This window comes from Sporobolomyces salmoneus (genome assembly GCF_050403485.1).
Source record: "Sporobolomyces salmoneus JCM6883 DNA, S_salmoneus_JCM6883_v1_ctg22, whole genome shotgun sequence".
Lineage (NCBI taxonomy): Eukaryota > Fungi > Basidiomycota > Microbotryomycetes > Sporidiobolales > Sporidiobolaceae > Sporobolomyces > Sporobolomyces salmoneus.
In genome coordinates, this window is record NW_027481141.1 from 232,940 (window position 1) to 257,291 (window position 24,352).

At 51.0% G+C, this 24,352-nt stretch overlaps 10 protein-coding genes across 10 annotated transcripts; 5 read left to right on the forward strand and 5 right to left on the reverse strand.

Moving 5' to 3' along the window:
- Window positions 1–320: 320 nt before the first annotated feature.
- Window positions 321–2,487, forward strand: ATP2 (F1F0 ATP synthase subunit beta; the record flags this gene model as incomplete). Its single annotated transcript, XM_076632079.1, has 7 exons — window positions 321–486; window positions 683–753; window positions 833–962; window positions 1,047–1,436; window positions 1,503–1,709; window positions 1,772–2,229; window positions 2,293–2,487. 7 exons carry the CDS (start codon window positions 321–323, stop codon window positions 2,485–2,487), a joined length of 1,617 nt encoding a protein of 538 aa, XP_076488003.1.
- Window positions 2,488–2,831: 344 nt separating this feature from the next.
- On the forward strand, window positions 2,832–5,017 carry JCM6883_004962 (uncharacterized protein; the record flags this gene model as incomplete). Its single annotated transcript, XM_076632080.1, has 6 exons — window positions 2,832–3,638; window positions 3,701–3,785; window positions 3,847–4,406; window positions 4,464–4,517; window positions 4,581–4,706; window positions 4,775–5,017. 6 exons carry the CDS (start codon window positions 2,832–2,834, stop codon window positions 5,015–5,017), a joined length of 1,875 nt encoding a protein of 624 aa, XP_076488004.1.
- Window positions 5,018–5,256: 239 nt separating this feature from the next.
- Window positions 5,257–8,231, reverse strand: JCM6883_004963 (uncharacterized protein; the record flags this gene model as incomplete). The annotated part of the gene is made up of 4 exons (XM_076632081.1): window positions 5,257–5,679; window positions 5,756–6,200; window positions 6,275–6,554; window positions 6,626–8,231. 4 exons carry the CDS (start codon window positions 8,229–8,231, stop codon window positions 5,257–5,259), a joined length of 2,754 nt encoding a protein of 917 aa, XP_076488005.1.
- Window positions 8,232–8,338: 107 nt separating this feature from the next.
- On the forward strand, window positions 8,339–9,553 carry SEN34 (tRNA splicing endonuclease subunit SEN34; the record flags this gene model as incomplete). The annotated part of the gene is made up of 4 exons (XM_076632082.1): window positions 8,339–8,420; window positions 8,500–8,637; window positions 8,701–9,282; window positions 9,345–9,553. 4 exons carry the CDS (start codon window positions 8,339–8,341, stop codon window positions 9,551–9,553), a joined length of 1,011 nt encoding a protein of 336 aa, XP_076488006.1.
- A 120-nt stretch (window positions 9,554–9,673) lies between these two features.
- On the reverse strand, window positions 9,674–12,968 carry UBP14 (ubiquitin-specific protease UBP14; the record flags this gene model as incomplete). The annotated part of the gene is made up of 12 exons (XM_076632083.1): window positions 9,674–10,036; window positions 10,097–10,233; window positions 10,295–10,450; window positions 10,518–10,705; window positions 10,764–11,438; window positions 11,512–11,621; window positions 11,708–11,826; window positions 11,906–12,094; window positions 12,172–12,313; window positions 12,385–12,531; window positions 12,611–12,804; window positions 12,896–12,968. 12 exons carry the CDS (start codon window positions 12,966–12,968, stop codon window positions 9,674–9,676), a joined length of 2,493 nt encoding a protein of 830 aa, XP_076488007.1.
- A 569-nt stretch (window positions 12,969–13,537) lies between these two features.
- On the reverse strand, window positions 13,538–13,930 carry COX17 (copper metallochaperone COX17; the record flags this gene model as incomplete). The annotated part of the gene is made up of 2 exons (XM_076632084.1): window positions 13,538–13,691; window positions 13,767–13,930. The coding sequence occupies 2 exons, from the start codon at window positions 13,928–13,930 to the stop codon at window positions 13,538–13,540; spliced, it is 318 nt and encodes a 105-aa protein (XP_076488008.1).
- Window positions 13,931–14,088: 158 nt separating this feature from the next.
- On the forward strand, window positions 14,089–15,767 carry PER1 (Per1p; the record flags this gene model as incomplete). The annotated part of the gene is made up of 2 exons (XM_076632085.1): window positions 14,089–14,092; window positions 14,362–15,767. The coding sequence occupies 2 exons, from the start codon at window positions 14,089–14,091 to the stop codon at window positions 15,765–15,767; spliced, it is 1,410 nt and encodes a 469-aa protein (XP_076488009.1).
- A 43-nt stretch (window positions 15,768–15,810) lies between these two features.
- DBR1 (RNA lariat debranching enzyme) lies at window positions 15,811–18,177 on the reverse strand (the record flags this gene model as incomplete). The annotated part of the gene is made up of 7 exons (XM_076632086.1): window positions 15,811–16,136; window positions 16,230–17,130; window positions 17,214–17,330; window positions 17,404–17,489; window positions 17,579–17,703; window positions 17,810–17,967; window positions 18,043–18,177. The coding sequence occupies 7 exons, from the start codon at window positions 18,175–18,177 to the stop codon at window positions 15,811–15,813; spliced, it is 1,848 nt and encodes a 615-aa protein (XP_076488010.1).
- Window positions 18,178–18,606: 429 nt separating this feature from the next.
- On the reverse strand, window positions 18,607–22,808 carry JCM6883_004969 (uncharacterized protein; the record flags this gene model as incomplete). The annotated part of the gene is made up of 11 exons (XM_076632087.1): window positions 18,607–18,699; window positions 18,788–18,855; window positions 18,951–19,114; window positions 19,187–19,336; window positions 19,409–19,534; window positions 19,600–19,826; window positions 19,894–19,958; window positions 20,032–21,762; window positions 21,830–22,526; window positions 22,660–22,684; window positions 22,789–22,808. The coding sequence occupies 11 exons, from the start codon at window positions 22,806–22,808 to the stop codon at window positions 18,607–18,609; spliced, it is 3,366 nt and encodes a 1,121-aa protein (XP_076488011.1).
- A 302-nt stretch (window positions 22,809–23,110) lies between these two features.
- On the forward strand, window positions 23,111–24,004 carry JCM6883_004970 (bS6m family ribosomal protein; the record flags this gene model as incomplete). The annotated part of the gene is made up of 4 exons (XM_076632088.1): window positions 23,111–23,158; window positions 23,418–23,593; window positions 23,692–23,775; window positions 23,884–24,004. The coding sequence occupies 4 exons, from the start codon at window positions 23,111–23,113 to the stop codon at window positions 24,002–24,004; spliced, it is 429 nt and encodes a 142-aa protein (XP_076488012.1).
- Window positions 24,005–24,352: the final 348 nt, after the last annotated feature.

The window sequence follows — 24,352 nt, forward strand, 5'->3', positions numbered from 1 at the left end:
GGCCGGCACTGTCGAAGAGGACATTCGCTACAATAGCAGTGCGATCTATAGCTCACAAGAACAAGAACGATGGCGCGCGCGTAACCCTTGCGAAAGTCGATCTCACTGGCTCGGGATGTGACGGAAGAGGGAGAAGAATTTCGATGTTCTACGAAGAGGAGGGAGGGGGAATCTCGAGTCCTGATCATGTACAGATTACAGCTGTATGGGTTCAGGCAGGGTAAGAGTGATCGCAATGGCGAGATGGAAAGAATTCAGAATTTTGGCGAGCCCTGTCGATTCTTCTCTTTCCCCCCTCCCCTTCTCCAACTTCATCGAGAATGCTTCGTGGTGCGCAAGTCAAGGTCCTCAACAGGGCAGCCCTTCGTTCGGCCCGCAAGAACGCCGCAGTCTTCAACGCTGCTCGCAACTTGGCCACCAAGGCTGCCACCCCGTCTTTCACCGCTCCCTCTGTTCCTCGAGCTACCCCCGTCAAGGCTGCTTCCCGTGAGTCTCCAGTCTAACTTTACCCATCACTTGAGATATTACACTCGGTTACACGCTCTCGGGGGGTCGAGGGATCGAGATTTCGGAGCGAGGTTGGGAGCAGCCCAAATTCGACTTTCCTCGAAACCCCGAGGTTCCTCGGCATCGACCATTGTGCTGTAGACTGACGGTTTGGTCTCGCGGTGATTGTTACTAGCCCGTTCGTACGCTACCGCTGCCAAGAACCAAGTCGGAAAAGTAAAGACGGTTATTGGTGCCGTCGTCGATGTCAGTCTCCTCTCCCTCTCTCGGCCTCTCTGGCTCTCTCGGGATGTAATCACAGTACTGAAACCGATCGATTGAATAGGTTCAATTCGATTCCGATGATCTTCCCCCTATCTTGAACGCTCTCGAAGTTCAAGGATTCGAGCACCGTCTCGTCCTTGAGGTTTCGATGCACTTGGGAGAGAACACTGTTCGTTGCATTGCCATGGACGGTGAGTTTATTCCGATTCGCTCGATCTCGAACGGCGAGGCGCGTGGCTGAACCTCGTTTCGTTTCGCGTTTCTTTCTCTCTCAGGAACTGAGGGTCTCGTTCGTGGACAAGAGGTTGTCGACACTGGTGCTCCCATTCAAATCCCCGTCGGACCTGGATGTCTCGGACGTATCATCAACGTTATCGGAGAACCCATCGATGAACGTGGTCCCATCAAGGCCGTCACTACCCGACCTATCCACGCCGATCCCCCTGCATTCGTCGACCAATCGACCGCTCCCGAAGTTCTCGAGACCGGTATCAAGGTTGTCGACCTTCTCGCCCCTTACGCTCGTGGAGGAAAGATTGGACTCTTCGGAGGAGCTGGTGTCGGAAAGACTGTCTTGATTCAAGAGCTTATCAACAACGTTGCCAAGGCTCACGGAGGATACTCTGTCTTCACTGGTGTCGGAGAACGTACTCGTGAGGGTAACGGTGAGTCGATACTTTTCCTCGTCTCGATTTTGTTTCGAAAAACTGACGAATTCGTTTTTCTTCCAGATCTTTACCACGAGATGATCGAAACCGGTGTCATTCAACTCGACAACGACAAGTCCAAGACTGCTCTCGTCTTCGGACAAATGAACGAGCCCCCTGGTGCCCGTGCTCGTGTCGCCCTTACTGGTCTTACCATTGCCGAATACTTCCGTGACGACGAGGGACAAGACGTACTTCTCTTCATTGACAACATTTTCCGATTCACCCAAGGTACGTCGATGCTCGCTCCACTCCGACGAGCGCTATCACTGACTCGATCGTTTTTCGTTTAGCCGGTTCGGAGGTATCTGCCCTTCTCGGTCGTATTCCTTCCGCTGTCGGATACCAACCTACTCTCTCGACCGACATGGGAGGTATGCAAGAACGTATCACCACCACCAAGAAGGGTTCGATCACCTGTGTCCAAGCCGTCTACGTCCCTGCCGATGATTTGACCGATCCCGCTCCTGCCACCACCTTCGCCCACTTGGACGCCACGACTACCCTTTCCCGTGGTATTGCCGAGCTCGGTATCTACCCCGCTGTCGACCCCCTCGACTCCAAGTCGCGAATGCTCGACCCCCGTATCGTCGGACAAGAGCACTACGACATCGCCACCGCTACCCAAAAACTTCTCCAAGACTACAAGGGTCTCCAAGATATCATTGCCATTCTTGGTATGGATGAGCTTTCCGAGGCTGATAAGCTCACCGTCGAGCGAGCCCGTAAGGTTCAACGTTTCATGTCTCAAGTGAGTCTACTCTCCTTTTTCTTTCGCTTTTGGATTCAAGCTCATCATCGTCTGCTTTGACAGCCCTTCGCCGTCGCCGAGATCTTCACTGGTATCGAGGGTCGTCTCGTCTCGCTCAAGGACACCGTCGCTTCGTTCAAGGCCATCCTTGCCGGAGAGCACGACAACCTTCCCGAGAACGCTTTCTACATGGTCGGAAACATTGACGACGTCAAGGCCAAGGCCGAGAAGATCGCCAGTGAAGTTTCCCAAAACTAAGGAGGATGAGAGGGGTGTAGTTCAGTTTGTGTAGTGTTTAGAATCGCGAGTGAGCGAAAAAAATAGCAATTTCGGTTTCTCCCTTTTCCCCTTCTTTTTTTTATCTCTTTTAGTTCCCCCCCTTCTCTTTTCCCAACGAAACGAAAATACCTTTCTTCAGCATCTATCGTTCGTTGCTTCGTTGAGAGCTTGATCTCTGCTCTGGAACTCCGGTCGCGCTCCGAGGATGTCTCGCTCGACGCTCGAGCCTCTAGTGATCTTTGCTCCTCTACTCATTCGACGCTTGCTCTGCTGCTGTCACCTTTGCGACACTTGCTCCTGATCCTCTCGTCTCTCAACACCCCATGCGGCTCTACTCAACCTCGTCCAAACCTCATTGCCTCGTTCTGGAAGAAACCGGATTCCATCTGGTCTTCCTTCCGACTCACTCGAGATTCAACGAACCGTCGGTAGGAGTCGCAGTATACCCTCCGGGTCAGGACTACCCATTTGGAGAGCAAGGAGTGGTCCAAGTTGCTGGATGTCTAGGCATCCTTCGACATGAAGACAGTAAGTTACTCAAGTCTCGAGTCGTTCTCGATGCTCACAAGGATCTGCTACCCTCAGAGAATCTGCTCATCGTTCTCGACCTACCTCTCGAATCGGTCGGTCTGGAGGAAGAGTGCCGTCGCATCAAGAAAGTTTCGTTCTTTGACCTCGACGAATGTCGTTCGATCTCGCTCGATGTGTCCCCTCTCGACCACGTCCTCGAAGCGGGAAACTACTACATCTCCAAGATGTTTGACCTCACGAAACGAGTCGAAGACAGAATCTCCGACGACCTCCAACGCGAAGAAGCCTGTCAACCCAAATCGAGGAACGACACTTCGACTCCGACTCCGCCTTGTCCTCATCACTTTGGTCTTCCTCGTTACGTCTGGAACACTCACCTCCTTCAACCGCTGTTCGATCTACGAGAAAAGCTCGACCCGAAGGAGAAAGCTTGGTTCGACTCGAGAAGCTTCGCGCTTCCGATCATCGAGGGCTACTACGAACAGCAACGCATAGAGCTAGGGAATGGAGAGAGAATGACTCTTACCGTCGTGAGTCGTCACGGACGAGAACGAGACGGGACTCGCTTCGAAAAAAGAGGCGTAGATTCCAATGGAAATGTAAGTCTAAGCGCTGTTTGTGACAGGCATCTCGATCGACTGACTCTTTTCGTCTCGATCAGGTTGGCCAATTCGTTGAGACGGAGACTATTCTCGAGACCGCAACGAAAACGATCTCGTTCGTCCAAGTTCGCGGATCAGTTCCTCGTAGGTCTGCTCCTGCCGAACTGACCGAATAGTGCTCTGACGGTATCCTTTCATGTTACAGTGTACTGGTCGGAGAGCCCTTCGGCAACTTCCGTCGACGTCAAAGTCGCCCAACCCGTCACACGGTCCCTCTCCCCGTTTCTCCTTCATTTCCGAACTCTCGTCGCGCGATTTGGCAGAGTGCATGCATTCTCGCTGCTCCACAGTCACGACACTCATCGACCCCATCCAGAACAACCCCTCTCGGATGCCTACGAACAACTCTCGAACCTCGCCCAGAACGAGCCCGACCTCTCTGGAAGGACCTTCACCCAACAACAGCACTCGATTAATCACACCAGATTCCCTGACATCCCTCACGGCATCGTCGAAGCTGTATCTTCGCTCATCGATTCCGTAGGGATCATGACCGCCAGCGTCGAGGAGGGAACAGGGAAGCTGCGATTCGAGAAGAAACAGAACGGTATCTTCAGGGTCAACTGTCGAGACTGCTGCGATCGAACGACTCTCGGTCAGTGGAGCATTGCCGTCGAAGCCATGCGAAGGAAGATGTTGAAGCTCGGGTTCAATGTCGAAGCTCAGGAAAAGGTCGAGGGAGCTTTGGGCGAATTATGGGCGAATGTGAGCCGATACTCGCTTGTCACGCTCCCCTTCGGAACTGACACATCTGCTTGCTAGAATGGTGACGCTGTGTCGGAGATTTATACAGGAGCGAACGCTTTGTTCACCCGAGTTTGTTCTGTTTTCGCGCTTTCGCACAGAGTCTCGAGCTCACAAACTTTGCGATGTTCCTAGTTCATCCGCACTGGTCACTACTCACCTGGACAGCAAGCTTTTGACAACTTTGAAGCGATGGAGAAGCGAAATGTACAGCACTACACGCGAGACCATGCGAAAAACCGAGCGATGGAAATCTTGACTGTACGTTTCATCATGCTTCATCACTAGTCTCCCAGCTCGAAGTATCTGACAGAGTATGCATTTGACAGGGCGAGTATAAGGGTCAAGAAAAGCCTCCGAAGCTTCTCCTCATCTCTCACCCCAGTCATCCCCTTCTCCCGGCGCCTGTTCGACCCTCCTCTTCCTCTCAACCTCAACTCTCTGTGAGCTCTGTACATACCATTATTGACGACGATTCGAGCCTTTCAGCTTCCCCTTCGCTTTCCGACGACGAGCTCTCGAGCAAGGTCTATTTCCAGAAGCAGAAGTCGTTGTTCTCCTATTCTGCTTGAAGCGTGTCTTTCTTGCTTGTTCAGTATGCCTCTGTGCAAAGTTATTTCAATAGCGTGCGTTCTCACGAAAGAGAGAGGAGTCTTTGAAAGGCCGCGACAGTTCGGCTCAAACCTCGATTGTTCATTCGAAAAATAGTCTGTCTCTCGCTTCTTCGGCTCGTTAACATGCGCCCGGGCAGGGAAGACAGACAACAGGCAATATTGAGTGCATCAACAGGACAAAACAACAGAGAACAGCCCTACAAATTTTCCTCGTTTGGGAACCAGAACCTCCTCCTCACGTCCTCATCGACCCAGGGAGCTCCCTCCAACTGCAGCACCGCGAGCCTGTCGAGTAATTGACGATCTGTCCACCCGTCACGCCTTCCGAGAATTTGAAGAAGTTCGCGCTCGTCGTCGACTTGGCCGAGAAGTTCATCGTCCAACTCCTCCGTGAAAAGATTCTCCCTCGCATCCTTCAAGAGTGCTTTGAACCGCCTTGGATCCGTCTCAGCTTCCGCGTTCGCAAGCAATTCGAGAACTGTTCTCGCTCGACGCCGAGAAAGGTTCGAGTAGAAGAAAACGCCTTCGACTTGCTCGAGAGGTCGGGAGTACTCGGCAGCGAGGAGTTGACAGACGTCCGAAGGAATGTCTTGCTCGAGCGAATCTTGAGCCTCGGATTCCTGCTCGATCATGAATTCGTTGTGGCGAGGTTCAGCTCGGAGTGGAAGTGAGAGAATTGATGGGTCAGAAACTCACCTGATCGCGCTGAAAAGATGATCCCTGATCGACGTCGTCTTCGTCCATTCCTCTCTCCCGGGCTGCCTCCTCTTCTGCTTCTCGAGCCTCTCTTTCCATCTGAGCCTTCGACTTCTTCCTCTTGTCGAACAGATCACTCTTGCGTCGATTCGAACTCGGTTCCCTCGGTGGCTGGTCGTCCCCGTGATCACTCGCGACGAAAGCCGGATCCATCTCACCGTCCCCTTCTCCTCCTTCTCCCTCCATCTCCGCATCTCCTTCTTCATCGCTCGTGAAAAGTTTCATCTCCTTCAACCTTTTCCTTTCCTCCTTGTTGCGAGGAGCTCGTTCTTTGAGCTTTTTACGCTGTAACATTCTGTCGAGGAATTTCGAGTAGAGGCGAGAATATTCGAGTCGATTTCGCCGATACTGCATTCGATGAGCTCTTCTCGAGTTAGGATATGTCCTAGAAGCCGACTCATCGAAAAGAGGGAGGGAGGACTCGCCTTGTCCTTGAATTTCCGTTCCATCTTTTCAAACATTTCACTCTTGCTCATTCTGTTCCTTCCCGTCTCGACTCTCCTCGCCAACTTGAACCAGTATCGTTCCTCCTCCTCTTTGATGTTGTATACGAGACCCGATTCCGTGACGTTGTTCGATGCGAGAGCACCTGGTCGTGTCGCAAGTTTCTTTGGTTTTGTCTTGAGAGAAGGCGGGGCAAAGGCTGAATCATACGGTAGACATCGATAACTTGGGTCGAGTCCATCTTCTTGGTACAGAGTCGAACGGAAGATCCATTTGCGAGTCACCATTTCGATCTCTGTTTTCACGAATCGGCTACGTCGGTCATTCAACTCGATAGAAAGACAGAGCAGAAGAATCGAGACTTACCGAGAGTCTCGGCTTGTTCATAGATCTCTTTGAACGATGGACTGTACCAATCTGGCGTGACGACGATATCGCATTTTCGCATCTTCCCCCCTGCCGTTTCCCAAGTCATTTCTTCCATTTCCGGTCCGTAGACTTTCCCGCCGTTCTCTTCGATGATCCGTTCGACTCGTTCTCTCGAGATGAAGTTGTCAACATCGTCGTTATCGGTATCGTCGGTTCTCCAAGATTGAGCGTCAGAATGGAGCCAGATTCGATCGGGTACGAACTTCTCCTGTCTCGCGTTCCAGTGCGTGAAGGAATAAGATCGTTCGGGGTTACTTGGACGATTCGGATCTTCATTGGGCTCGGGAAAGTTGAACATCTGCTTCTGCTTCTTTCGACCTTTTTCGACTTGTTCCTTCTGCTTCTTCTGGGACGTGCTCGACTGAGATTGGGAATCCTCCTGATTGTCCGAGGGTTGAAACGAATCTCCGCTCGTACGACGATTCGATCTGGGTCGTTTCAGAGGCTTTGTCCTTTTCGCCCGTTCTTCGACTGGGGCTGGCGCTCCTTCCGGGTTCGAGTTTTGTGGGGACTCCTCCTCCTCCTCCTCCTCCTCTGGGTCAGCAGGTTGTCGCTGCTGAGATTGTCGTGTTTCTTGCTCGTCGCTCGGCTCAGTCTCCTCGACGACTTCTTTTTCCTTTCCCTTTCCCTTTCCCTTTCGTGTTGTCTTCTTCCCCTTCGATCCTACTGCTTTCCCCTTCGCCGCCAGTGCTTTCTTCTTCAGTACTTTCTTCCGACTCCTTAATTCCGCCCCAGGTCCGCCGTGAGGGAGGGCGAAGGGATCTGTCGGTTCCTCTTCGTCATCCTCCTCGCCCGCCGCTGGACTCGCTTGCTCTTCGATGTCGGCATCTTCTCCTCCTTCCTCTTCCTCCTGAGAAGCTCGATTGAACAAATTCGTTCCCGTTCCCGCTTGAGTTTCCCGTTGTTCGTTTTCCACCTCTGATTCAGCTCGTTCGTCTTGACTTGGCTGGAGATTCCCTGTACGCTCTCCAGTTGTGGCCTCCTCCTCCTCTTCATCGTCATCGTTGTTATTGTTGTCGTTTCGCGTTCCTCCAGGTTCCGAGCTCGAGGAATTCTTCGAATTCTCCTCATCAACCTGAGGTTCTAGGCTTCGATCTTTCGCCTTCCCTTTCCCGTTCCCTTTCCCTCTCCCTTTCTTCGCTCCCTTTCCCGAATCCGTTTTTCTGGGAGGAGGAGGTTTCGCCCAACCGTCTTCTTGTCCAAATTCGACGTCTTCTTCCCGTTCTTGTACCTCTCGATCTCCCTCTTGATTCTCCTTCTCCCTCTGATCCTCTGATTCGACTCGGTCGCGACTACGAGTGTTCTTGTTGGACGAGGTTGAATGAGATCGTTGCCGTTTGCTGAGCACGCCCAACTCGGCTGCGACGTCTTCATCTGAGTCGTTATCCGAATCAGAATCTACCTGCGCGTCTTGTCCTGGCTCGTGATCGTCTGAAGGAGGAGAGGTTCGTTTGTTGTTTGATCGAGTTGAAGGAACAACGCGCTTCGGGGGAGGTACGACCTTCTTCGCTGTTCGGGGTTTACGTTTCTTTGCTGCTGCCATTCCTTGAGTACGTACGAAAGGCGGATCTGAGTGTGTGGGGGAGAGGAAGATGGAGAGTTTCAGCGAAATTGATGAACTCTTCTCCTCATCGACATTCTCACTCAACGATGGATACGCCAAGACTAGAAGAGGAAGAACCTATCAAGCTACGAGTATCGAATCAGAAAGCCTACTTGTGGGATCTCAATGGTACGCCTTTCCCTTTTCCTTTGATCTCTCTCGTCTCCTGTCAGCTGATCTGACGCAATGACGGGTTGGACGAGGGTAGATATCCAGAGATTGAGAGTACAACATCATATATGTGGATCGCTGCAGGGTACTCTGCCGCAGGTGTCTCAGCAGAATGTATTTTTGGGATTACCTCTCGTCCTCGCTCCTGAGGAGGTTGTTCTACTGGTAAAGAACCGTAAGTAACACTACCCAGAATGGACCTGTCGCGGATTACGCTAAGCCTCTCGCTCTCTTTCAGGGATAGCCGTAATCGTCGACGAACGCTCTGCATACGATTCTCCAACTCTCGCTCAATCGAATTCCTACTCTGAATCCCGCTCAAAAGCTATCGAACACCAACAACGATCAACCTACGAATACGAAGAGAAGAAGCGAATCGAGATGCAAGAGAAACATCGGGACAAGATCGAATTGAAACGGAAATTGAAACTCGAGAAACAACGGAAACAGCTCGAACTCGCAGAGAATGAAGAAGGGTTTCAAGTATTCGTACCAGCATTGAAACCCGGAGAAGAAACTACTGGGTCACCGATCGCTTCGACTTCGCAACAACCTCCTGATCTGTCGTCAATCGCTTATACGATTCTCATCGACACGACTTCATCTTCTTACCCCTGGTACAATCCTTCCACGACCTCATCCTCAAATCGAGCACCTTCAGTACATACGACTCTCGAGTCGGCTGCTCAAGCCAACGTATGGAATTACCCATCGAATCGATTACAAACAAGTCGATGTTTAGTCTTTGAAGACCTATGGAGGAAAGGATACTACATGGGAGGAGGCCTGCGGTTTGGAGGAGACTTCCTAGTATATCCAGGTAAGCTCCCCCTGATCTCATTGTTCAGCCCGAAACGACTAAAGAGAGATGAATCGAGACAGGTGATCCGTTGCGATATCACTCACATTTCACTCTGACGATGCTATCGAGCCCGGTGACGACGATCATGCCTCTAGATCTCGTAGCGTATGGTCGATTAGCGACAGCGGTCAAGAAGGCGCATCTGCTGTCGAGTTGGAACGAGGAAGGAGGAGAAGACGGGAAAGGGAAAGCAGAGTATCTCAGTTTAGAATGGGCAGCGTTTGGGTGAGTTGTATACTGTCATTCGCTGTTCTCATCATGGTCGATCCCGGACGAGAGAGATCGAACCGCGAATAGGGGAACGGAGCCTCTGCCATTTTCGAAACATAGCGACTCAAGGAGTTCAGGTCTACTGAGTCCTCTCAAACAAGTAAACATACGCCTTCTCCATCCATTCTCCCGCCGCTCCATCTCCTCTCGTCTGTCCATCTCCAGCTCTCACGACTTTCTCATCGTTGAACAAGACCCAACTTCCCTCTCCTTTCCCACTTTCGTCGGCTTGTCCCGTCCAAACGTGCGAGACGTAGTGACCCGAGTGAACTGAGGGTCCTTTGTGCGAGATGAAGGTCTTCAAACGGTACTTTGCGGGAAGGGAAGAGGATCCGAGGGGTTCTTTCTTTGACAAGGATGAGGATGAGGCGTCGACAGTGATCGTGCCGTCGTCCTCGGGATGAGAGAACAACCATTCGACAGCTCGGTTGGGATCACCTCCCTGTGAGTACCACTTATCCAGTTCAGTAATGACATTGCGCTGATCCGAGGACGAACTCACGGTTTCGAGTAAAGCTTTGCGACCTTGAGCAGGAGTGAAGCCCATGTCGCAAATCATCGAGATTTGTTCCGGACTAGGTTCATTCGCTGCGGAGCCTGAGGCGGCGGTCGAAGGAGGAGGTAGAGGATCGTCCAAATCTAAACGACGCATTGCTCGTGAGTGAACAAGCTCGGAGAGGCGAGCAGAGGAAGGTCTTACCTTGGTCATCCATGTGTTCGAATAGCCAGTTCATTGCGACTTCAGCTCCGGCGTTTCCAGTTTTCAACAGAGCTCGTTTCGCGCGAATCTGGGGGAAGCCCATTCCAGTCAATTGATCGATTGATGATGGATCGAACTCGTGTTCTCGAGGCGCAGCTACCGTGTTCACGGATTTCGCGTGAGCATCGCGCTCCTGTTCTATACGAGATGAAACCGCACTCACCTTCGGCATCGTCTTCCGGAAGCTCCTTCTCTCCATTTTGCAAGCCTTTGCCGAGGTATTTCGAGAAGTCGACCTCTTTCGAATCAAAGATGAGAGGTACGTCGACTTTACGCGGAACCCAGTTTTCGATTTGAAACCGAGCAGCGTTGAGTACCAAAACTTGAGGGAAAGTCGAGAACCGAGTTGATCTGTTATTGCGCTCGTCAGCCTCGTCCCATACGTGCGCGTGGACAGCGGAGAGCTTACTTGAGAGCGGTTGTCTTTGTTTGACAAGCTGAACACGAGTACTCGATCTCTTGAGGTTCGACGAGATTATCCAAACATTCTCCCAACTGAACCGGTTCAAACTCCTCCTTCTTCTCGGCTGCAGCCCCATCGACTTGCATATCTCCTTCCGACTGTACCTTTCTCCTCACGGGGACCGGTAAACTCAACCCTTCTTGACCTTGTTTCTTGTACCGCACCCCTTTGCACTTTTGACATTCCAACCTTTCTTCCAATTCGAACCCGAACAATCCATCCGTAACGTCGCGTGCTTCAGTTCCTTCCTTCTTCGAACTTCGCTTGATGAACTCCAACAGGTGAATCAGGAATTCTCCCGCGTCTTGTTGACGCATCGTCGAAAATTCCGCGTGATCTTTCCCTACGAGGTTCTTGAACATTGACGGTTTCAATCCTTCTTGGAATCGTACTCCTCGTGACGACTCTTCTTCTTGCTGTCCTTCGTCGGTGTTCGATGTCGAGGGAGTAGAGTATCGACCGGATAAGAGTCCGTCTGCGATTTTCGACATTTGACATTCGAAACAACTTGCCGGGTTCGGATTCGAGCAGCTGGGAGTGTGAGTGAAGAAGGAAGTCAAGTAACGATCTTGGAAGTTGGGTAAGGAAAAGAGGGATTGAAGTGACGAAGCCATGTAACATCTGAGCATGGCGAACCATCTCAGCGCAACTCAGCGAAAGAGGGATGATTGGGGATCTCGAGAAGTAGTCTTACGAGTTCCCGAGGTTCTTGAGTCCAGTCAAGCCAGGTCCGAAGACAGGTTCCAACTCTTTTCCGTCTGAACCCGTCATGGCGAAATCGAAATTCATGTTTTGTTCGACTTGCTAAACTCGCCAATGTTCATCGATCAAGCAGGAGAGAGAGAAACGTCAGTTCGGAGTCCCTTAGCAGTAGAGAGATAGGTACTGACCAGTTCAGTCATACTCTTTTCAGTTTTCTTTTGATCCGAAACTTGAATCCCGAACGTCTTCAGATGATCCGCCAAATGAGGATCGGTTCTCGCATCGTCACAAGCATAACAGTAGACATCTGATGTCGCCGTTCATCCACCCGGAAGGGGGTCAGTTCCTTTGCATAGACGACGGAAAATTTCTCGGTTTCAACTCACCAGCACTCCCATCAGGTTGAATTGTCCCCAACTTGACGGCGACTGCATGCCCAGTCTCTGTCGTGTGTTCTAGGCCGTGTCCGTTTCCACCTCCTCCTCCGAATTGTTGTCGTCCACATCCGAGCGCTCCGCAGACGAGACATAACCACAAGTTCGAGGATAGTTCACATTTCGAGCAATGAGCGAGACCTATGCAGTGCAGGAGCCGATCAGCCGAGAAGAGTGAGTAGCTCGTTCAACTGTCAGAGAGAGAAAGTGGATCTAACCAGAAGGTTCGAGTTTCTTTGGTTCAGGTTGCACGAGATCTTTCGTATGAGTACAAGGTACGATCTCTTCCTCCCAAGCCTGTACTTCACTCTTTTGCGCCGAACTCATTGAACTCAAAACTCCCTCAACCACACTTTTCACCTGTTCCAGATCGAAACTTGTTGTGAGTTTTGAAACAGTTCCACAAGAGATGGAGAAAGAGCAAGACTCACGATATCAGGTACTTCGGCAGGAGGAATCTCTGACCATTCTCGAGTTGTGGGAGAGAATTGCTTAATCCGAGTAATCGTTTCGAACTTCTCTTCTTCGGTAGGTTCTTGTCGGATCGCTAACTTCTTGATCGGTGGTTCTTGTGAATCCTAGTCCCCATCTCGTCGAGTCAGCACTATTGCACTGGGATCTCGGGAGGAACAGAGAGGGGAAAGGGTGTAAACTGACCCGCTTCTTTCGTTCCGCGAGAGGTTTTCTCCTTTTGATAATGTTGAGGGCGAGTGAATGACCAGTCTTCTCCGCATGTAGCGTACTGTGTTCGTTCGTACTGCCTTGAGGGCACGCTCCGTTGAAGCATTCGAGGCAGACATCGAGACCTCGTTCACCGAGAAGGAAGACCGTATCGAAGCATTGAGTGCACTCTATAGAACGTTCCGCGGGTTCAGTGGCGTCAGCAGAGTATGTGGGAGGGGGAGGAAGAGGGAGGAATCTTGTCGATGATGAAACACTTACCTTCGCGGTGAACTAGCTGAGAAGGGCGTGGAGGACTGAGACGTGCGAGGAGATCAGGTGAGATACTAGGCATCTCGATGTGGTAGAATCGAAGTCGAACGAGAAGAGGAGGGGAAGAGGCGGAGATTCTAAACCAACAATTTCTGAGCAGCTTCTCGTGCGCAAAGTCGATCTCGAGCAATCGAATCTAGGTGCTGCAGGCTAACGGTCCGGCCCGCTGCAGGACAAGCGAGAACTCTTCCGCAAAATATTTTCAAGCTCGCGAACTTGAAGATTCGACACTCTCGCTCAGCAACGATCTTTGGCCATGCAAGACGTACCACAAGCCGACCGAGCAGCGCTAAGATTCTCGACGTAGACAGCCAGCCCTAGATGGATCCGCGCCTGTAACTCAGCGAAAGACAGGGCGTGAAAACGTTTTCTCGTCCAGTTCTCATCTTCGATGCCGCCCCGATTCTCCTTTCGAGAAATCGTCTTGCTATCCGACGGTCTGCCTCATCGATTGAGTAATGTCTTCCATACGAATCGAGCTGGGTGGAACACCTAATGGGAGTTGAATGGTGATGATTGCTCTCCTCCCTCCTGTTCCTTCTCCCTAACAATCCCCTCCTCCCTAAGCCATTCCTCCTTCCTTCCTTCCGTCTATACGTTAAAGCCAAGACTCCTCATACACTTCTTATGATCCTCAACGATTTGTCTACACTTGTCCTGGCTGTCCGATCCGTCGTCTGCATTCGATCCAAACTTGAGAAAACAATCGTCCCGTAATTTCTTTGTGTCTGGACAAGCACAACACCTAGTATACCGCAAAAGGATGATCAGTCAGCAAGCAAGAGGGGAAAGGGAGAGAGGGAAGGGAAAAGAGACTCACGGTTTGTGTCCTTCCGGGTTTAGCGGGTTCAGTTTCGGGTTGGCCGATTCAGAGGTGGTTAAGGGACGGTTCTCGGTAGGATGGAGGAAGGGCGGTGGCGGTGTTGAAGGAGAAGAGGAGGAGGAAGATGAAGCGGAAGAATCGGACGAGGAGAAGGGCCACATTGGTGCTGATCGAGTCTTGTGCAGAGCGTGTAAGTGTTTACTGGATCGGAGAGCTCAGGGAGGGAAGGGCAACGTTGGGTGAGAGACAGAGATGAGGAAATCGGTTCCGGCTTGATAATCCGTCTCGCGGTAAGGAAGCTGACCGGTCTAGTACGCGTATGAGTGTATAGCATGCGTGTACAGCTGGCAAAGAAAATATAGAGAAGCGAATTCGAATATTCGAAAGTTGAGAGAGCTTGGTGCTCTCACTTTCACCACTCACCGCGTCGAGGCGGACCCATCCTAGCGCAACGAGATGTACGTGATCTCCCCGGACCCAACAGACTACAAGCTGACCGATCCATAAACCGTTAACAGGCGAATCTCACTCATCTCTTCCTTCATCTCTCTCGCGACCTTGTCCTCTCTACCCTCGACCCACGCCTCAATAGGTGACCGATCCCGACCATACCAATCCTGTCTCACCTCGTGCATCACTTCCAACCGCGATAACCTCTCATCTACCCCACCTGTCCACTCTTCTTCCTCTTTCCCTCCCTCTTCCTTCTCTCAATATCATTCTTCCCCTCTCTGGAGCTGCAGATCAACCTGTTCCTACGCCTGTCAACAACTCTTGACGGATCTCGCGCTCTCCCTCCCTCGCGACGCCGACTCGACTTCAATACCATCGAATCTCGAAGGACTCCCCCTAGGTCGACAGGTTCAATTCCACGGGAAATGGCCTTTCCATAGACTCGATTTCTCCCATTTACCTTTCCCTTTCTACCTGATCGATTACTTCCTCCCTAGAACTCAAGAACCTCTCTCCGTTCTCTTTTCGCTCGTAAACCTCTATGCTCATTACGAAGGATTCAAATCACTTCGAACTTTATCCCGTTCAGGAGAAGGAGGAGCTCGAACGATCGAAGGTCGGAACCTAGCGCGAACTTATTTGATCTATTCGATCAGTGGTTTGAACGCTTGGATTTCAAGTTCAATCTTCCATACTCGCGACACGGCATGGACTGAACGATTAGATTATTTCGGAGCTGGATTGACAACGTTATGTGGGTTATGGATCTGTATAGTCAGGATTTTGGGATGGTACACTTCTCCACCTTCTCCCTCTTCGAAACGATTCAAACCTCTCTTAAACCTCTCGTTTTCGATCCTATACCTCCTACATATCTCTTACCTTTCCTTACGAGACCGGTTCAACTACTCGTACAATATGAAGATCAATATCTTCCTCTCACTCGTCACGATCTCTCTCTGGTTATACTGGATTTTCCTTCAATCGACTCTTCCAACCCCATCCAATTTCTCCAGACGCCAATTATCCTCGTACCCTTCTGCTCGAACTCGATTCCGAGCTCCTCATCACCTCGACCCTCTCCTCCCGCTCCTCCTCCTTCCAACCCTCACGTTACTCGAAGTTCTCGATTTCGCACCAGTTGGGTTTGGGACGGGACTGAGATTGTTGGATAGTCATGCGTTGTGGCATCTCTCGACGGTCATGGTCGTTAAATGGTGGTATAGATTCTTGACGAGGGATGTTAGGTGGGTTGATGGAGCGGGAGATCCTCTGACGGCTCAAAACGCACTCAAAGATAGAGGAAGTAGTAGTTCAACGACTGGTACGGGGAGGGATCTAGTGGGAGGTGGAGGTGGATTGAAGGGAATGGAGTGGAGGAGAGGGAATTTGAAGGAGGGGATGGTTGGATTCGGATTGGGAGTCCTCGACAAATACGGATTAGGCCTCGGAACAAACGGAAGGAAATCGAGACCGACGACAACGACGTCTCAGTCGGATACAACACCAGACGGAGGCGGAGGGGCTAGTAGTAGGATTGATTGAAAGGAAATATATCATGTTTCGCATTTGTAACAACGAATTCATTCTAATCGTCCTCATCGTCCTCAATCTGAATCTCATCCTGATTCACCGTCTCCGTCTCCGTTCCCGTCATCAAAGAAGGATCAGCGACCGGTTCCTCCTCCCCTTTCGGTTCCTCATCGATCCTCTCGCCGGCCATTTCAACCTCTCTCAAAGCCTCCCTCTTCGCCTCCTCCAATTCCTCCTTCAATCTCTTCCGTTCCGCTTCTTCTCGAGTCTTTTTCGCGAGTTCCATAGCTTCGAGGTAACCTTCCGGAATCGGATTGATCTTGTTCTCGATCCCCAACATTGACGAGAACGCTGAGGTTTGAGGATTCGTGAACCAAGAAGCTATCCACTCGTATACCAGCGTCAGCATTTCGTGTTTTCTTTTTCAAGTCTACGTAAGATCAGGAGAGAGAGAGGGGGAGAGAGAGACTCAACGGATTCGGACTGCCCCATTCGCGATCCAATCTTTTTCAGTCAAAGCCGTTCTCTCGAATTTCATGACTTCATCCACCGGTTTCTTGTCCCCAATCTCCTTCAAGACCCATTCGTAATCCTTCTCGATCTGAGCTGATAGGTCCGCGAGAGGAGGGAAGGGAGTTTGATTGTGAGTGAGAGAGAGGTAAGGGTTTGTCGCTCGAATGATCGCGAGCCAGTGAGGATCGAAGAAAAGTCGAGGAGTAGAGGAGGAGGAGGTTTCTGTCGAGTCGGAGGGAGTCGAGGAGGAGGAGGAGGAGGGAGGAGCGGGAATGTCGAGAACTTGAAGGAAATCTTTCCCTCGACCGGGTTTACCCAATGCGAGGAATTTCGTCGTTCTCCCTCCTACTTCGATTGGTTTACTCTCTTCTACCTCGATCTTCCGAGTTTCTGTCGTCTCTTCCATCATCTTTGTATCTTCTCCTTCCTGTTCGTTCTCGTCGTCTTCATCCTCGTCATCGAGCAGGATCTCATCCGGATTCTTCGAATCAACTCCCTTCCTATGCGAGTGCGCCTCTCTTCCTTCTGCTCCACATCCCCCCGGACATCCTTTCTCCTCACTCCTTACTCCCCCGTGTCCTTCTCCCTCATCTTCCTCGTCACTATCGACCAACTCAATCTCATCCGGATTCCCCGTCTCCTCCTCCTTCCCTCCCTCCTTCTTCCCTGCCTCACTCGGCGCAGCATATCCCGACTCAGTACCCCATTGTCGAACTCTACGAGGTTTGACCCGAGTTTGATGACCTGAATGTTTGAACAACGCGGCGAATTTGACGTGTAAATGAGCAGAGAACCAATAACATGGTTTCAGAGTTTTCAGGAGTGCATCGAGTGGTGGAGAACCAAGGGAATTACTCGCGATCTGTTGAGCGAGTCCGACGAGAGAGTCAGCGAAGGAGAGAGAGGAAACGAGGAGGAAGGGAATGGGAGAGGGAAGGGACGAACTTCATCTTTGAAGAAAGGTTTAGCTCTAATTAAACCGGACGTATCTCCATGTTGTTCGATTCCGAGTGGCCAATCATGGGAAAGGAACAAGTCGATAGGGGGTCCTCTATCTTTGAGCTGTGAATCTCCAACAACAGTACAGAAATCAGTTTCTTTGTTTCTGAAGACTGTGCAGAACTAAGCGACTCACCTGGAGTAATCGAGCAACGTCGTATTCTCGAATATGGTAAACACTTCGAATCGTTCGATCATCGTAAGGAACTTTCTCGAAATGTCCTATTTTGCTCCTCACACACAAGCTCATCAGTTCTCTAGTTCCCCTTGAGATAGAACCAGAGGGTGATGGAGAGTGAGAAGATACTGACCTTTCTTCCAATCTCCACTCTTCCAAATCCCGCTCGCCCCAGCGATTCTCAACCATCCATCAACGAGGATCGATCCTGCGAATCCTAAGAAATAGATGTTTGGAGCTAACCATCCTCCGTGATAACTACCACAACGATCTCAATATCAGTACCCTCTCATCGTCTCGACAGAGAGCAAGGGAGAATCCAGAGATGGGAGAGAAGGGAGAGATGGGAAAAGTCAAAACTTACTTTTCCCATAAATACCCCGAACTCTCATGATTCCCTCCAATGACGATCGTCAATTTCTCCGCTTTCTTCGTCTCTGCGTAATACTCATGGAACTGTCCCAATGCCCTATACTTTGGTGGACAAGCCATCATTTCTAAATCCGATGTATTCCTCATCGCCTGCTCGCATCACACCCTTTGACTCAAGTCAGCGCACGAGTGAGGAGACGAAAGGAAAGGGAAGGAGAGACGAACCTGGAAATCACCACAACAGAGAACGAGGTCGACGGGAGGTTCTCCGCGAGAGGACGAGACGACATCACATTGAGAGATCGAGGCGTAGATGTCAGAGAGGGAACCGTGAGAACATCCGACGACGGCAATACGCATGATCGGGGAGCGACGAGGGAGGGAACAAATGGGGACGGGAGATCAAGGAGAGGGGAGGAAGGAGAGGGACGGATGGGAGCCTGGCGCTCGTGTGTAGCTCGGAAGTGGAACGATGTCTATAGTGGATACGTTGGTCGGGCAAGGTGAGATCGTGGTTGAGTGAGAAGTGAGGAAGAGACCCGAACTTTTCTCGTTTCGTTCAACTCGCTCAAAAATTCGGAAATCGTTCTTTGCAAAATTGAACAAGACAAGTAACGCACAGTTCCTGGGTATGAGTACAAGATTGCTACAACAAAGACGCACCTCAAGAAAAGTAAAAGCAAAGGTACAAAGTAACGAAAACTTTCCAGGATATCGCAGTGTTTCCCTTTCGGTATATCGTGTGTAAATCCAGGGTTTGCAACCTATTCAGCTCCTCAACGTGCTCATTCACATACCCTCCAACTCCCTCTGTCGTTCAGCTTCGTCCATTCCGAGTGCGATCGAAGTGGCCGTATCGTTTAAATCGAAGACGACGTTGCACTGCGACGATTAACGAGATGAAAAATTAGTTTCAGTCCATGCGGGCAAGAGACAGTAGCACTAGGCAGTGAAAGAGATTATTACTCACACCGGCGTCGAGAGGCAATAAAGATTCGGGACTCTCCAAATGACCTTTCAAAGTTTCCGTCAATCTCTCTAATCAATCACATGACAATCCACCACTCAACTTCATCAGCTCACTCGTCCCAAAAGAGAGAGAGAAAGGGATAGAGAGAAGAGGAGGAACTAACGAGCGATCCTCGAACCCGATTTCGCACAATGTTGCATAAAACTCAAACAATGTTCGGCCAATTGTTTCGCCTGTTCAGCTTCTTCTAGTTCACCCCAGAATCGACGGGTCGTGTAATCCCTTACTAAGGCTCTTCCGGCAACGGACCAACAGAAGGGGAGGAACCTACATTCATTCCATCCCTCACCACCGTTAGCCCCGCCCAGGGAGAAGGAGAGCGAGAGGAGGGAGACTGACGGATCAACTCCACCGAGATCATACGAGGATTGGTAGAGGACGTAAGTGGAATTGATGATACACTTCGAAGCGACTAGACAACGTTGAATCGAGGAAGAAGGACTTCGATCGTATCGATCCGTTAAAGTTTCATGGAGGAGAATCGTTGCGCTATTTTCCCTCCCTCACTCAAGAGTCAGATCACGGAGACGGAAGGGGAGGGAAAGAGGAAGGAGGGCTTACACATGAGGAATAACGTAGGCGGAAGCTAGGAATCCATCGATTGTTGAACCGGCATGATCGAAGAAATTCGCGGAATGAGACGCTTTGAATTTCGAGATTGAAACATCCAAATCGACAAACTCGGCTCTGCAAGCAATTCAACTCATAAGCTGACTCGAGATAAGCCGGCTGTAGGGATTGAGAGAGCTCACCCAGCTTTAATGTCCCTTTTCATTGAACTACAACTTTCCCCCAACGGAATGACCAAATACCTAGGGAACCTTTGAGTGTAATTGACTACTCGACCAAGGAGGATCGTCGCTTTGATGTAGAGTCCGAGGGCGCCGATTGGAGCTGAAGTGTCTTGAAGGAACGAAGGGGAAGCGTGATACAGGGAAGGGACGTGACAGAGGAGTGGATCGATCGAAAGTCCAGGCATCTGCACAAAGAGAGAGAGTGAGTCAGTGAGAAGAGGGAAGGGAGAACGGAGAAGGGGAACAACGAACGGGTTGAGTAGCGATACAAGGTAGGTGAGTAGAGATATCTTTTTCATCGATTGAAGTCGTCCAATCTAGAACATCACCATCGTCAGCATCACACCCACTAGAGAACAACGAAAGAGAGAAAGAAAGGTTTGAGCTTACCCGTGTTTGCACTCGCGAATCGATCGACCGCGAACGCCAACCAAAACGTACAACTCCTTTCCCAATGTTCACTCAAATTCTTTACCGGCCCAAGTACCTCATTCCTCTCGGTCTTCCTAACTCTGATCCCCCAATCCTGATAAGGAGGTCCTGATTTATTCCTATCGAAATCCCAAGGTTCTAAATGATTCAACCCAAGGGGAGCGATCAACCTCGTCGCCGTTCCCGCCAATAACCATAAATCCGAGAATTGTGCCGACAAGTAGGCGACGTAACAAACCAAAATGACGGCTTGAAGGACTTGAAACAAGTTTCGTCGAATCGAAGGATTCATGTTCCTCGTGAGGGAGAGAGCTTGTTCGATCGATTCTTTCGCTTTCTTGTAATGATAATCTCGGGCGGATTGATCCCCTTCAACTTCCCAATACCTTAACCTCAAACCCCCGTCTCCTCCGGGTGCTTCGAATCCTAATCCTCCGTATTCCCCTCCTCCTAATGACTCTTCCGAAACGAACATGCATGCGTATGCGCAGATCGCGTGTAGGAGAGCTTCGTCGGGCCATCGAGAATCGGTAGGAGAGAGTGTGAGAGTAAAGAATAGTTTCGCTTTCGAGAGCATTGTCGAGGGTACGGCGGCGCGTTTGAAGAAAGTCGAAACGAGGTGATGGAGTACCGAGAGGGAGGGGAGAGAAGGTGGATACGATAGATCAAGGAGAGGGAATCCTGAAGGGTCGAATTGTTCGAAAGGTTCGAAATAAGTCGTCGTCGGATCTGTCGTCGTTGGAGCGTGGGAAGGATGATGATCTGAAGTAGGAGGAGTCTTGACGGATGCGGGGAGAGTCGTCGAAGGAGAAGTCGTGTTTGAAGCGGTCGAATGGAGGGAAGAAGAAGCGCCATCGGGAGGACTTGGGAGTGGATGAGTACCGATTCCTCCACCTCCTTCATCCGAGGGCATCGTTCCTGAATGTGCCGAGGGAGGTCCTTCCGAGGTCGTCGTCATCTCAGTTCGTAAAGAACTCATCGTCTTGTTCCAATTCGAACGACCAGGCGAAGAATGATTCGAAGTCAAAGCGAACGCTTGAGGTTCAGTCCCCAAGTGTCGAGTACTCGATACTGGAGAAGAAGTCGAGAATCGATTCGATGAGCCGACTCCTCCATACATCGTTGCTCCGTCTTGACTGTGCTGCTGTAAATGCGCCGAAGAAGACCAATTCGCGATTGGACTATTCGATCCCGCTCCGTTCTGTCCTGGGTAATCATCCATTCCTACTGCTCCTGCAATCGCACTCAGAGTCGAGAGTGATCTCCTACGACCCGTGTCGTACGAATGTAGGTTCGAGAGAGGCAAGGGAAGAGGAGGATTCGGTGCGTATTGCGAAGAAGAGTTAGGCGGAACGAGTTGAATAGGAGGATACTGAGGATTGTTCGATGAGGAAGAGGAAGAAGTCGAATAAGTGAGAGGGTTAGAAGCCGTATTCGGAGGGAACGAAGACGAAGAAGGAGAATTCATGCTGTAATTTGAACCGAACGATCCGTAGCCTGGAGTTGGAGGGTTGTATGACGAGTAGGTCGCGTAGGGGAAAGAGGGAGATCGAGCGCCAGTCGCAGGAGACGCGTAGACAGAAGCGTAAGGATTCGAGAGAGGGGGAGGAATCGAAGGAGTCGAAGAACCGAGAGGTCGAGAGGCGGATTGTGGATCTGCTTGCATTTTCAGTTGTCGTTCGAGTTCCGCTGTCATCAGATGAGGTGCGGACGTCAGTGAAGACAAGAACGGGGAACGAGAAGGGTTTGAGCTCACCGACTCTTCCAGCGAGTTGTTCCTTCTCTCCTTCGACCCCGTTCGCAGAGTCCGTACCGTATCGATCTGATCCGTTCTGAGCTGGTAGAGAGAATCGACTAGTCGGGTGAGACTGAGGAGCATCGGTACTAGGACGAATCGAAGACTGCCAAGGTGTGGCGTTCGGCAGTTCCTGTTGCTGTTGATCTCGACCGTATTGACGATAAGGTTGATCTTGTTGATACGTCGGAGGGTTCATCAAGACTGACGGAACTTGGTTTGAATTCGACGAAGAGGGGTAACGAGATAATTCTTCTGCTCTTCCTCCTTCGTTTCGCCTCATGCTCTCATGATTCTCCGCTCGTTCCTCCGGTCCCAAACTCTCCGATCCATCTCTCGATTCCTCGCGTTCTCCCCCCGTCGTCGTTTGATTCTTCTTCTTCCGTTTCCTTTTCTCCGTCGTCGGCGGTGTCGTTTCTGTCCCTCCTCCTCCTCCTCCTTCTTCCTCCTCTTTGACTCCCCCACCCGTCGACCCTTGTTTCGGTTGACGTTTCTTCCGTTTCGTTCCTCCATTCTTTTGCATCTCGGCCGCTCGATTCGCCGTTGCGATCGCTACTGAAGTTCCTTCGTATTTACATCGTTCTTGAGCGAGCGAAACGTTGCCTCGGGCCGATTTCAAACACGGGGAACAGTGTGGTCGGAGTGCGTCACATTTGACCTAGGGGGAGAGTTGACAAAGAGGTCAGTACAAGTTTAAAAGAAGGAGACGAGAGATGGGTTCCTGAAAGTCGGCGAACAAGGGAAACGCCGAACGTCTTTCGAGGGGAGGGAGAAGGAAAGTCGGAACTCACTTTACGAGCACGACAAGTATCGCAACTGTAATTCATCCGTGCACAATTCGGAGAGTAGAGCGCGCGCGTGTCAGAAAAACTCGGACAGATCGGAGGGCTTTCCAAGGAGAGGGAAAGGAAAGGACTCACGCAGCTCCTCTCGCCAACATTGGTCTGATGGGCTTAATACTGTCCGACTGTTCATCAACTCCGCTGCCCCTCTGGTTCTCTGTAGCTGGGTTCGAGGGGAGATGAGGAGAGTTCAAATTGTTAAAGTTCGGAGTTGTCGAAGTCGAGGGAATCGAATAAGACAAGTAACTAGGTCCTTGGGAGGACGCAGATGGATCTGCCATCCTTGTTCGAGTAAAGACCGGTCACTCCGGAGTTAGTTTCGGAGAGTCGAAGGAGTGAACGAGAGAAACCGGAGACGATCTCTCTCTCGTTCCGACTCTACACTTTCCGATATCCAGCTATGCCCCTGTACGAATTGGTTTGCATTGCCCAGCACTCGGCTCAACTCGTAAGTCCCAGCTCTCCCGCCCGACTCCCGATTTCTCTCCTCTTCTCTCTTTCGACCTCTTCTCGATCATACAACCTCTCGACGAGACGCTTAGTAGCAGTACAAGACTCTCAGAGGAGCTCATCATGACATCTGAGCACGACCGCTAACCGTTCCTCTCTCTCTCTCCGCCCTTCAACTCTTTCTCTTCTTTCAACCCTCCTCTACCCTACAATACCTCTCTAACCGCCCTCTCGACACTTGCGTACACTCCACTCAGGCTCCTCTCCGATCCCTCACGGCGTCCGCCTCCTCGCTCGTCCACAACAACGGAGGAGTCGTCCGAACTCTCGACCACTGGGGAACTCGTAACCTCCCTGCACGAGCCAAGATCGGGAAGAGAAGGGGTGGTGGAGGGTCTGCTGAAGGAGGTCCGGGAGCGGGTTGGATCGGAGAGTGAGTTTCACTACGTTCCCTGCTTCTTTCTCTCGAGCATTCGTTTCTTGCGAGAGTATGAGGCTGATGAAGATGATTACTTGGGGATGATCGATTAGTTATTGGACAATGAGGTTCGATTGTAACCCTCCAACCCTGACCGCTTTGAACGAACGACTTCGATTGGATCCGCTCGTTCTGAGGTCAGTTTTTCAGTTCATTTTCCTTCTGCTTCCTCCCCGCTTTCCCCCTATCTTGCCCTTGCATCGAAATCGCAAAGGGGTCCGCTGACGACGCTTGTACGGATACAGATGGACGACTCTCAAAGTAGGATCAACGTTATCTCAAGTGACGAACCCTCCGACAGATCCGACGATTCGATACAACCGACCACTACCGGAAGAGATGTCGTCGAATGGTTCTCAACGATGAATGGATTAGGAAGGAAGGTGGGATCGAAGTGCTTGCGGGAGGGCAGGATGTACAACAGACCGGATAGACAGAAAAGATCACATGTTGAATTCTTTCTACCTCTCTCGCACTCGCTCGGAGCCGAGGTAACGCGGCTGAGGGAAACGTCTGTGGAGAGCAGTCGGAGAGGCCCTGTGTGTGCATCTCTCTTCTAGACCAGCGAGATCCAGAGCAGCGCTTCGAGGCTGCTGAGCGATTCGCTCGAATTGACGAGGCTCGATCACTCCTGCCTTTCGAGTGACCGCTGCTGTGGCTTGTCGAGCTTGTCCATGTAGCGCATGCTGCGATGCGTGGACTAATCGACTTTGC